Source organism: Pholis gunnellus, assembly GCF_910591455.1.
Source record: "Pholis gunnellus genome assembly, chromosome: 7".
Lineage (NCBI taxonomy): Eukaryota > Metazoa > Chordata > Actinopteri > Perciformes > Pholidae > Pholis > Pholis gunnellus.
The window spans coordinates 11532723-11544227 of NC_136533.1; the positions used below are offsets into that span (position 1 = coordinate 11532723).

General features: G+C 42.7%; 2 protein-coding genes across 2 annotated transcripts; both read right to left on the reverse strand.

The window, feature by feature from the left end:
* Nucleotides 1-249: 249 nt before the first annotated feature.
* Nucleotides 250-6386, reverse strand: LOC306699002 (transient receptor potential cation channel subfamily M member 1-like; the record flags this gene model as incomplete). The annotated part of the gene is made up of 16 exons (XM_079163503.1): nucleotides 250-1606; nucleotides 1704-1836; nucleotides 1989-2194; nucleotides 2291-2435; nucleotides 3111-3285; nucleotides 3404-3655; nucleotides 3810-3938; nucleotides 4047-4178; nucleotides 4275-4406; nucleotides 4563-4791; nucleotides 5042-5334; nucleotides 5430-5459; nucleotides 5553-5693; nucleotides 5814-5864; nucleotides 5993-6127; nucleotides 6225-6386. The coding sequence occupies 16 exons, from the start codon at nucleotides 6384-6386 to the stop codon at nucleotides 250-252; spliced, it is 3702 nt and encodes a 1233-aa protein (XP_079019629.1).
* Nucleotides 6387-8836: 2450 nt separating this feature from the next.
* Nucleotides 8837-10509, reverse strand: LOC306698023 (transient receptor potential cation channel subfamily M member 1-like; the record flags this gene model as incomplete). Its single annotated transcript, XM_079162166.1, has 5 exons — nucleotides 10381-10509; nucleotides 10069-10282; nucleotides 9629-9753; nucleotides 9357-9528; nucleotides 8837-9015 (listed from the first exon to the last, which is right to left on the reverse strand). The coding sequence occupies exons 1-5, from the start codon at nucleotides 10381-10383 to the stop codon at nucleotides 8837-8839; spliced, it is 693 nt and encodes a 230-aa protein (XP_079018292.1). The 5' UTR covers nucleotides 10384-10509.
* Nucleotides 10510-11505: the final 996 nt, after the last annotated feature.

Genomic DNA, 11505 nt, shown 5'->3' on the forward strand with positions numbered 1-11505 from the left:
GTAAAGAAAGTGGATCTTTAAAAGAGAGAGTTCTGTTGATTCTTCCCTACTCTGCACTGTCAACTAACATTAAATGCATGACGGAAAATGTCAGTTTGGTAATGATTTTGAGTTACTGTCATTCTATTTTTGATCATTAATCTCCAGTTGATAGGCCGGCTAGTTCTCTGCATCGCTGGTAGCTTTCAATTCCTCCTCTATTTTTATATTTTTCCTCATTCTGTTGTATCCCTCTTGCCTTTGTGGCTCTCATTTATTTTCCTGTGGATCATCTTCTTTCTGCTCTGCGTCCATCTTCGTCCCCTCATCGTCCCCTGCTTCCCTGCAGGCTTCAACCAGGTCTCTCTCGCTGCTTGAGGCTCTGGGCTCCTTGCTAACCACCTTTGCTTTCCTCTCGCTGACATTAAAGCTCTGCGATCTGTGAGACGCAAAATGCTTTTCATCAGCTACATTCAGATACTCGGTAGTGTCTGAGAGATTTCGCTTGGCCTTCATCTTTGCTTGGTGTGCTGCGGGTTCCTCTGCTGGACGAGCTCCCTTGCTTTCTAAAGCAATATGATCCGCCTGACTCTCTTCTTTTTTAGGCTCTGTAGGTGCAACGCTAGCTTGGAACTGCTGGGAGAGAGTTCTGACTGTTGACACTTTAGGCATGTGACCAATAGTGCTCGGGTGCACCTCGTACTCCAAGTTTGCCGGCCACTGTTTTGGTGTTTTAGTGATCTGTTCCACTACTGACTTGTAGTCTGCAGTTTGCACATCATCACCTGCCTCCGCTGGGTTGTAGATGATGCCGCTCATTGCTCTCTTTTTTGTGATAGGGGAAGTCTGGCTTTGGATTTCAGTAGGGGCATATCTCAATGATTTAGTCCTCTTTGGGGAAGAGGAGGTTCCAGGCGGCAGTTGGGCCTTCTTTGTGGGCTCATCTGCTTCCTCGGGTTCATCAGGCGGGCTGACAATGATGGTGCTCATAGCCCTCTTCTTTGTCAAAGGAGAAATGGGTTGGTCTTCAACTGGATAGTATCTCAAGGATTTAGTTCTTTTTGGTGGAGAACAAGGCCGTAGTCTATCTAGCAGCATTGTGCTGCCATGTTTTAGGTTGGATATGGTCTCTTGACTCAATGCTGGAGAGACAGGCTTTTGTTCACATGGAGATATGAGAATGTCCACACATGAACTTGGTCGTGATCTCTCCAAACCACCAACCTCTAAGGTCTGACCACCTTCCTTTGTGTTGAGAGTACAAATACTGGAGGCTTGCCGCAGACTCCTCTGTCTTTCTATGCCAGTTTTAGTTGTCTCATCTGTGTCCTTCTGCTTCGATGCAAACTCCTCCATGTCCATGTGGAAGCGATAAAGACTGTAACCATCAGCACTGTTAATACTGCCCTGGCGCAGTAGGGAGGAGGGGTCACAGACAGAGGAGTTTCGGGAGTGGGTTCTGGTCAGTTCCAGTCTGTCCACCCCTGCAAGCTTTTCCAGGGCAACTGCCATGCGTCCGTGGATCTCTTCCAGCTGTGCCAAGCGCAGATCCACTGTCTGCAGGGAGGCCTTCATTGTGTTCTCCCTCTCATTTACCTCCTCCAGACGCATGGACATATTCTCAACTCTGCCGAGAACACCAGAGAAACAATAGTTTATGTGAGCATAAACTGTAATCAACATGCTTAGAAATGTCTGAGCCATGCATGAAAAAGGGTGTTCACCTTTCTGAGGTAACCTTGATGCGTTCGTCACTGGAGGACTGCTGCTCGTCCTCTTTCTCACGGAAATATTCCTCCACACACTGTTCTTCAAACTCATACAGACTTTTTAGCTCCTCTGGATTCAGCCTGAGCTCTGGTAGAAACAAAATCAGTCAGTGTGTTTCAGTCAGAACCAATACTGACCTGTAATCTTATAAGGGCTGCAACATGATTTTTTTTTTGTGATCCAGGATGAGCCCAAATTAATTTGTGTGTATTTTTTTGGCATCATTAGAGGTGACTTACTGAGTCCGCGGTCCTTCTCATCCAACTCTCCATCTTGTCTCTTTTTGGCACATCGCCGAAACAGCCTGTTGAAGAGGATGTAGAGGTGGCTGAAGATGATGAGAGGTGGCGGCAGGATGGGACGGTCATGAAACGTCATGATCAGCTGATATCTCTGGAACTTCCACACCTGGTTGGAAATGGACTTGATTTCACAGAAAGTGTTGCTGTGGAAAAGGAAACCAAGACCAGTGAGTATACACACTGTAATAGCAGATGTTTCTGGTAGAACAATAGAGTTAGACATTGGGGCATATACTTACTTGAACACGGCAATGAGCAAGTTAACCAGAAGAATGTTTGCCACGAGAAGGTAACAGGCCATGAGGGCAGGTGTGAGCCAGGCACCAGGGATACATGGAGGCAGTTTCTTCCCATCCTCGTCATATAAATGTTCACCGCATGGAGCTGCAGCGAAAAGAAAAGTTCTAGCTATAGAAATTATTCCGAGCTCTTTAGCTGATTTGAAATGTATTTTTGGCTTGAACACTACTCACGGTTGATTTCCATCGCATAGACTTGGAGAAACATTGAAAAAGCGTTAAAATCAATAAACACACATTTATTTTATATCGCACTTCTGTCAAGGTCAAGCCGATGTCCATGAAAGAGTGGACTGGTGTTATCAAAATGTTTCTCCAATTTGCAACTAATCAAACACTAAAGATTGTTTCTTTATTATATATATTTGTATTATATTAAAACAAACAGAAGGATCAGCAACTTCCTCAGAAAACATCTGTTTTAATATTTAATAACCTTGCTAATTTAGGCTTTTTCGATAGCTGCTTGTTGTCTCCACCCTGACAGAAGAAACACTGACAGAAAAACAACTTACAGGCAGATGATCATGATTGAGGAAATTAGATAATAATACATATCCTGCTTTTCCTCAATGCAAAATGATTACCATGTATTGAAGGTTAATATAAATATGCCAGCAGAGGGAGACAAAGTATTGAGGGGTTACAGTGTAATATATTATTCATAAACATCACAGAATTTGAAACAGAAAAAATACTGTAGCAATGATCATCTGCCCAGAATCAGGAAACAGAATCTTACTATGAACTCTAGTCTTACGGTCTATCGAGTCCGCAAAAACCTCTCCGTAGATCATCCAGTAGGGCATGTAGAAAATGTTTCTGGCCAGGCGCCATGTTGGCTCCTCATCGGGGTGAAGGATGGCTTGCCGAGCCACCCCGAAGCTCATGAGCACCACCAACATGATCACCACAAAGTACATCATATCTATCATCTGAAAGACAAGAAGCAAATATAAATGATAGCGTAGTGTAAACTTCTGTTTATTCTGTTTGTGTTCCATGTCTGTCATGTGATTGTCACATGATTTGTGAGACACTAAATGTTGTTACCATCTTCCCTATCATCATCACATAGGGTCCCAGGTATTTGTTGACTCCAAAGATGTCCAATACACGAATGTACCAGAAGATGATGTCTATGCAGTAGATGACTCTGCCGTAGCCCAAGTAAGGCTCGTGCTGCAGCCGTAGCATTAGACCTAGAAGGAAGGTGCAAATGGCAGCCAGGTCTGTGATGTTCCAGTACTCCTCCAGCCACACACTTATCTTCTGTTTGAGCTTCCCCGGCTCTGACATCAGAATCTAGACATCAGGGTTTAAAGGTCATGCAGATGCCACACAACATAGATAATATATATATATATATATATATATATATATATATATATATGTATATATGTATTACACTTATAAGGACTCAAATCAGATAAAATGTATCATATTTAATGGCTTGTACCTGTCTGATTTTTTCTGATCCAAGTGTGACGATGTATGCAATGACAGTCCACTCTTGTAAAGATGGCCATCGCTCCATTTTTACCAGGATTATATAGTTGTACAACATCAAATATCCCAGATAGCAAATCTGTCGAAGAGAGAAGAAGAAAATACCAAAATGCCATTGCATTTAAGTCACTACACTCTAAGTGAAACGAAATAAGAAATCATTCTTGATTAAATGAAGGAAACTTACAGTGTTGAACCAGAATTTGGTGAATGGCGCATTGTAAAACTCAAAGAGCCTTTTGCCAATTGGGATTTTGTGGACATTAGTACTACCCTCCTCTTCATCCCCCTTTCGTGAAATTGCATCATTATTAGGGTCCTAAAACACAACAGCAAACTCTCAGTTTCAGCTTATATTTGTTACCCTTTGACAAGAAAAAGTATTTAAACAGTATGTGTAAAATGAATTAATTACCTTGCTGGATTTTGTGTCGTCATCCTTGTCTTTTCCCTGTTCTTTGTCTCCAGGTGCATGATAGGATGCCTCATCTCCAAGACGGAAATCCAACAGTAGAATCAGAGGAGGAAGGATGATTCCCAGAATAACCTTGGTGAGGAAACAGTTTTTATAAGACACAGTGAGTTTGTTGTTATTCTACTCTTACTTAAATGCAATACTACGAGTATTACGACTAGTGATGTTATTATTATTATGAAATGTTTTTTTATGGATGCCTTAAAGAAAACATTTTGTGGTACCAACCTTGAGGCCGGGATTTTTACCGATCCTTAAGCAGCCCATCCACATGTCGGTGAGCAACATCTGGCTGCAGGTGTGGGCAATGAAGTCACGATGCTTAGCAGCCACAGCCAGCTTCAGACAGGTGGAGTTACTCCAGTTGACCAGCTCATATGTTAGGAGTTTCATGGCTACCTGTTCGTCATGCTTGTAGGACTGGTCCAACAGTTCGTAGGCAAGCTGGCCAAATTCTCTATGAAAGAGAGGAAACTATGATATTCATTTCTTTAGTTTGAGATCACAGAGGAGGTTAAAAAAAACATGAATGCAAAAGAGGCAAATTAAAAGTTAATTACAATAATTACATAACAGATATTGCTGTTCAGTAGAGGACAGGAAACCGATGTAAAGAGTGATATGCACCTGTGCGTTGTTATTTGGGAAGAAAACACCTTGTGAAAGCTACAGGTGAAACATTTGTGAGAGATGTTAAATGTACTGACTTGGAGTTGTTCTCCAGGTCTTGGGAGATGTCATCCACCAATTCACTCTCAGAGCACTCATGGGCCATGGCTCTATACAGTTTACAGGCCACCAGGGCTTTCGCCATAGCTTCTTCTCCACGCTGCCAAAGAAACAGCGCCATCTTCTGGCGCTTCATCAGCACCGCCCACAGCATCAGCTCATGGAAGGGGAACTTGAATCGACAGACCTCAGGGTCATCCACGTCAATTTCCACCTCTTCTTCTTTCTTCTTTTTTTGCCTTTTCTTGCCTTTTGACCTTGGTTCATCATCCTGACAACATGGAAACATAATGATGGATTATTGTTCTCTGTGGGTTGTATTGTTTTAGCTACTTGACAGATTTTGTTGTGGAAAGGATACCCCACCTCCATTCCAAGAAGCTTCAGAGCCTTCGGCTGCAAGAAGAGAGCAAAACATAATTAATACCTAAATGTTACTTAATATGATGAACGAGCTGTTATCAGTTATTTTCTTCCACCCATGCGTACCCTTTTTAGTCCATACAAATTATTGTAGAGGTTGCGGAAAGCCTTCCTGGTGTAATTGCTCCTGTAAGCTCCCCCCATGAAGCACTCCAGCACCAGACCAATATCAATCACAGTGATCTGATAATCTGGAGGAAGGTTTCCCTGCAAAACCACCAGTGTAATATGTAATATAGCAAGTATCTCAAGATGATGTATAAACCTGAAAAAGTCTTAAATGTTAGACATTATGCAGAAAACATGTAATTGGAAAGATCATTTTACCTTTTTGATATCCCTGACCACAGTATTCAATGTATTAGTGGGGCCAAGTTTCTGAGGGAAGAGCGAAGAGGAGGAAGAAGAAGGTTGTGTAATTAGTGTCAACCTTTTTCATATTTGTCAGATCTGTGTTTTAAAGGGGTTCAGTCTCATTTTCATTTGCTGTAGTGTGTCAGGCCCACCGTGTTGTATAACTCCTCCAGTCTGGGAATGGTGAGGAAGTGGTGAATGTTGACCCCATTCTCAAGGAGCAGTTTGACAAAGTCCACTCGGTCGAGCACCAGAGCATCCATCATAGCCTGCTCCAGAGAGTTCACCTTAGAGTAAGATAGATGACTTATCATTTACACATCACAGCAATCATTATATATTCATATTTTGAACTGAAATGAGTGCCATAAACCCCACTCTTACCCATCGAATCAACTCCAACTTCCTAGGGTCTGTTTCCTCTGGAGGTTCAGGCTTTGTCTTTCCCTTCCCCTTTCCCTTCTTTCCTCGGGCTTTGTTTCGAGGTGCGCTGGCAGGACTCTTTTGCTTCTCTTGAGCCAGGGCTGTAGACGTAGAGTTGACCATGGCACCGGCAGGCTTACCAAGCATGGAATAAGGTGAATAAATAAATCTCAAGCATAAAAATATCTATTTTTTTTCTGCCATTAGTGGTACTTGATTACATTAAATCATTGGAATTGTGATTAACTGAGAAACACAACACAGTTTATAGGAGCTATATGTCGAGGATACGTTGTTGTTTAACGATATAGTTGAAGACATATAAAACTGCTTTGAATATGAATAATAAATATCAGTTTTTTCCACAAAATGAAGTAACAATAAGCCAAACACATTTTGAGCGTAGGGGGACTTTGAGCAACTCCATTTCAAAATCAAATTATTTCCTTCTGTACTAAATACATCTTTGCCAGCTTTGTAACTGTACTGCACTCATGTGAAATGATTCATTTACATTATTCACATGTGAGCCCCACTTACTGGTAAATTGTGTCCGTAAACAAATATGTGATTGCGAGCAATGTCCACTCTGTTCCAGGCCAGAGCCAAACTAAGCTGGTCGGCTGCTGCTGCGTTTGTGCCTGATGCAAAAGAAACGGACGGACAGACAGAGAGAGAATAGCAAGCATGTAGTGCATCGCAAGAAAAGTATTGCTGTGAAGTAATAGTACACACACATGTTAACTTGTCTGTTGTGGTGTAGCCAGATAATACCTTTTAACAGGGCAGTAAGAATGGCCATTTCAATATCTTGTTGTCCCTCAGAACCCATTCGAAAAACTGTGATCTGCATGTGAAAAATAAACGAAAAGGGAAGAAACGACAGCAGACGTGAAGCCTTATACTGTAATGGTTTAATCAGTTGATAACAAACCACCTAAACGAATGGATGAATGAATGGACCACTGTAACTGCAGCTGTAAACATGTGGTGATGTGAGATTCTTTCAGCTCCCTCTCACTGCAGGCTGACCATTGAACAAGCTAATTTTACTAGTCAGACCGCGTGATAGTGTTTCCTTTGTTATGGACTCGACTATATCAAATGAAATTACGCTGACGGGTCTGTCACATGTGCAGCCATGGTAAATGGGATTAAGTTGGGATGAATATGTGGCACGGCGCCAGCGATGTCGGGGCTGGTCTCGGGATGCGTTGATAATGAAGACTGAAAACTCGTGTTGTTCTTTCAGACAGTTGCAGGATGCGCTGTGTGCTTTTTTGCAAATAGGGAGACTTATATTAGTGAACTCCTAATTCGGTTAAATGTTGCAGCCTGGTGTTACATCACAGTAAATTTCAGCCTTCTAAATCAGTGTTTCCAGCTGTTCACATGGGATGCACTTAGGATGAAAGGATTATTTGGGGACTAGACGGTGACACTGATTCACCTGTAGGTTAGTCATGGCACTTTAGATTAAGAGCAGGCAGCAGTGTGGCCTTTTAGTTGCTTATAAAGAGCTCAAACAACTTGGCGGCTCTATCAGATTGTCTGGGTTGGGTATCAGTGAAAACTAAATGCCCACAATGGTATAATCTTTGAAAAAGCCGTTTAAGTTGCTTATCTGAGTGTGTTGGAGCACTAGGCGGTCTAATACATTGGGGATAGAGGATGCAGAGTCGCTGGTGAAGTGATAGCACTCTGAGGACTGAAAAAAAACATGGGGAGTGGAAAGAGAACCTGTCTGAGGATTAGGGAGATGGATCCCCTCCTCCATCTGTGTGCTGCATGCTTAGTGTGGATGGATGAAGTAAAAGTCTCTGCTAAGCAGTTGGTAGTGTGAGCTGATCATTCCCTCCCAAACGTATGCAGTCTGTAGATTAAATATACGCTGGGTATTACAAACTACTAATCACATCACTTGCGAAAATCTGATGGAGATTCACAAATGCTGCCGCTATTTATGTGCCAAGATCTCCGGCAATTCTCTGCATTGCTTCCATTGAAGTACAGTTTATCTCTGCAGAATCAGACACCCACCACCACTTTACAGCTGTGTGCTTATACTATACATGAGGGTTGATGATGTAGTGAAGCTGCGAATGCCCCAGATTACATGAACATATGGCACATGACCACAAGGAGAGATGACAAGCACGCTGTGGGGATTATGTTTATTCGATATGTTAATGGTAATACACAGATGAGTGGAATGGATAAATGACAATGGAGACCAGATGAATTCACAACTCAGAGATATTTATTGAAGGACACAGACATGTTATTTTCAAATAATACTTGTGGAATATCTTGAAGATATCGGCACCTTAATTTTCCGTTTATTCTCCTACTCACCAGTTCCCTTTTCTTCATGCACTCCAAAACCATGAGCAGGATCTGCTGCGACTGGCTTTTGCTATAGTTGAAAGTCTTCTGAATAGTTACCAAAAGTTGCTCTCTGACATCATCATTAACCATCCTTGAAAAAGAAGATTCAAGGAGAACATATCAGCTTTTTGTTTTTACCAGAGGAATGCTATCCAAGTACAGTGAAGGAGAAATCATCTAAAAGCTCACCCTCCGTCCTCAGAGAACTTGTGTGCGAAGGAAATTATGTCGGAAGCTCGGCCGCTGCCGTCGCACACCACCACGGGGATGGGAGGGTCGTCTCTCAGACTCTCCAGTGCGATGGAGATCACGTTGGGGCCTCCCTCCACTATCATACACACTAGAGGAACCCCCTGACCCAAACCTGGAACACACAGACAGAAATACTGAGTCCTTTCATCCACACTTTTATCACCAAAGTGTCACTTTATGATAACAGAATTTTGAGAATGAAATGTTGAAGCAGAACACATTGATTTGATGGGCGCGAACAGACGAAACCGGAGGAGGGAGTGAAGTCAGTGGTGACAGTTGAGCATCCCTTTGCTGTCCCTGCCTTATCCGAGCACCAGGCATAGGATGACAAAGGGAAGCCCACAGGCCACAGAGGAGCTCTCCATCCGCATGTCCAACAAGACTCTGGCACACACTCAAACACACCATGGACGATGTTTTATGATGTCTGCAGAGCGCTGTTTGACTTACGCGTGTTGATCTTCTGCAGGGAGATGTGCTTCTCCAGCAGCCGGCGGAGTTTGACCTCCGAGCCGTACTTCCCACAGGTGCCGTTGTCAGTCAGGATGAAGTGGGAGTGGCTGTTGTTGAGCACAGCCAGCTTGCTCAGTGGGTTTGCCATTGTCTGATAGGGTTTGTTCACCTGGAAAAAGAAGGACAAATTAGTTTGAAATGTTTTAAGAAGAAATATTAGTAAGAAAGCATCTTTTTTTCTGGAAACTAGAAGCAGAAAAGGTTCTCACATCTTTTCCGATGAGATCCTCTTTGTTTTCCAGGATCCCCCATGGAGCAATTCCTATCGCGCACACCTTCCCTCGTGACTTGGAGGAATGGTCCTTTAAAGCATCTCCGACATGACGGATCACCCCTAAGATGTAAAGAGCAAAATATGGTAAACATGAATAATGACTCTTCCAACTGCCTAATGGGGCTGGATCAAGGGATACAGTGCTGTTACTGACACGCACCGCCACACGATTGTCATTTGTGATGAATTTTCCCAACCAAAGCTCTAATTACAGTGCTTAAACCTGTGACAATGGGTTAGTCAAATCCCTCCCAGGAAATTGCAGAATAGGTATTATTTATTGACAATTTAGAACAAAGGTAATCTTCTAATGTCACAAATTGTTATTTTGTGAAGCGAACTTAAAAGCGTTGTCCTGAACTGTCAGCGTCCTACCCGTGTTGACTCCACCCGTGAAGATCCAAGCTCCGGTGGTGACGGCAGCTTTGATCAGGCCTTTGCCAAACACTTGCTTGAGTTTGGGCTGGAGGTCGAAGTTCTGGAGACCTCCGTGTACGGAGATGAGCAGGGTGGGCAGTTCCAACTGCCAGTCCTTCACCATCAAATGCAGGAGGTTGTCAGGCTTGGTGTCATAGGAGACTCTTATATACTAGGAGAGAAAATAAGGGAAGAGAACGGTAATGTGAGTTATTTCTAATCAAACCACACAGTCACTGTGAATTCATTTTTTCAATGGCTTAGACTCACCATGGCCTTGTTGACGAATCCTCCACCCTGGAACTCGATTAAGCCGTAGGCGTCTGTGGGGTAGGTCCTGGTGTGCTTGATCACACTCCATTTATCCTTTGGGGTGTCAATCTGCACCAGCTGGTTCGCTTCCTCCAGCGAGTTGGCACCAGCAGGGATGGCCACGTGTTGCGTTGTCAGCTGACCACAGGAACATCTATAGATCACAGAACAAACCTGTCAGTCCTGGGCCCTGTGTGGATGTAGACTTTAAAATGTGCGTTGATCACGCATAGAAATCCCCGAGCAGTGTCCTATCTAGTGCTGAATCAGGATTAGAAGCAACTGAGCCAAGTGTTGTTGAGTCTGCTCATGAAGGCCGTGTCTTTTCCTCGAAACACACACATTGCACAGGCTCTTTAATGACTGTGTGCCCATTTCTGGGAAATGTGTGCCTCGGCGAACAAAGGCCAGCACTGCCTGGCTGCTCCCGGAACCCAGGACAGTAACCATGTCCTAAAATACCCTCTGAAATATAATCCTCATAAATGTCTGATAATCTGCAGTCATAGGTGTCCTGATTAAGGAAATTAAAATGATTTCTAATTTATTTAGAACAATACTCAAATTAAAAATGGAGCTAAATTTACACAATTAACACTGTCATTACAAATTCACAGCTTTCAACTTTTAGAGTAAAATGAAAGTTTGATCGTATAGCAGTAAAGAGGAGCAACTGAAATGAAATGGATGATTCATTTAAATAGTTTTTGAGTTTTAATGTCATGTTCAAATGATAATGATAATGAGATGCTGCTCATGGCTCAGGCCACATTTAAGTAATAACCATTTAAATGCAGTGTGAAGAGTGTAAATACCTGGCCGGGTCCTTGGTGGGAAATTTGTGAACACATTCTCTTTTTAAAAAGGTCCTGTCAATCCAAACTTTTTGTGCCTGTAAAGAGGAAATATAAGAGAGAAAAAGGTGTTAGCTCACAGTGTGTCATACTATGGTCACATGGAGATCATCTTTGCAGGTATATGTATTTAAATTTCACTATTAAAATCCTCTTGGTAGTAATCCCGGCTAAATGGTGAAGACTATATGCATCCTGCGAAGAAACCAGTGAGCGTGGGGAAAATATA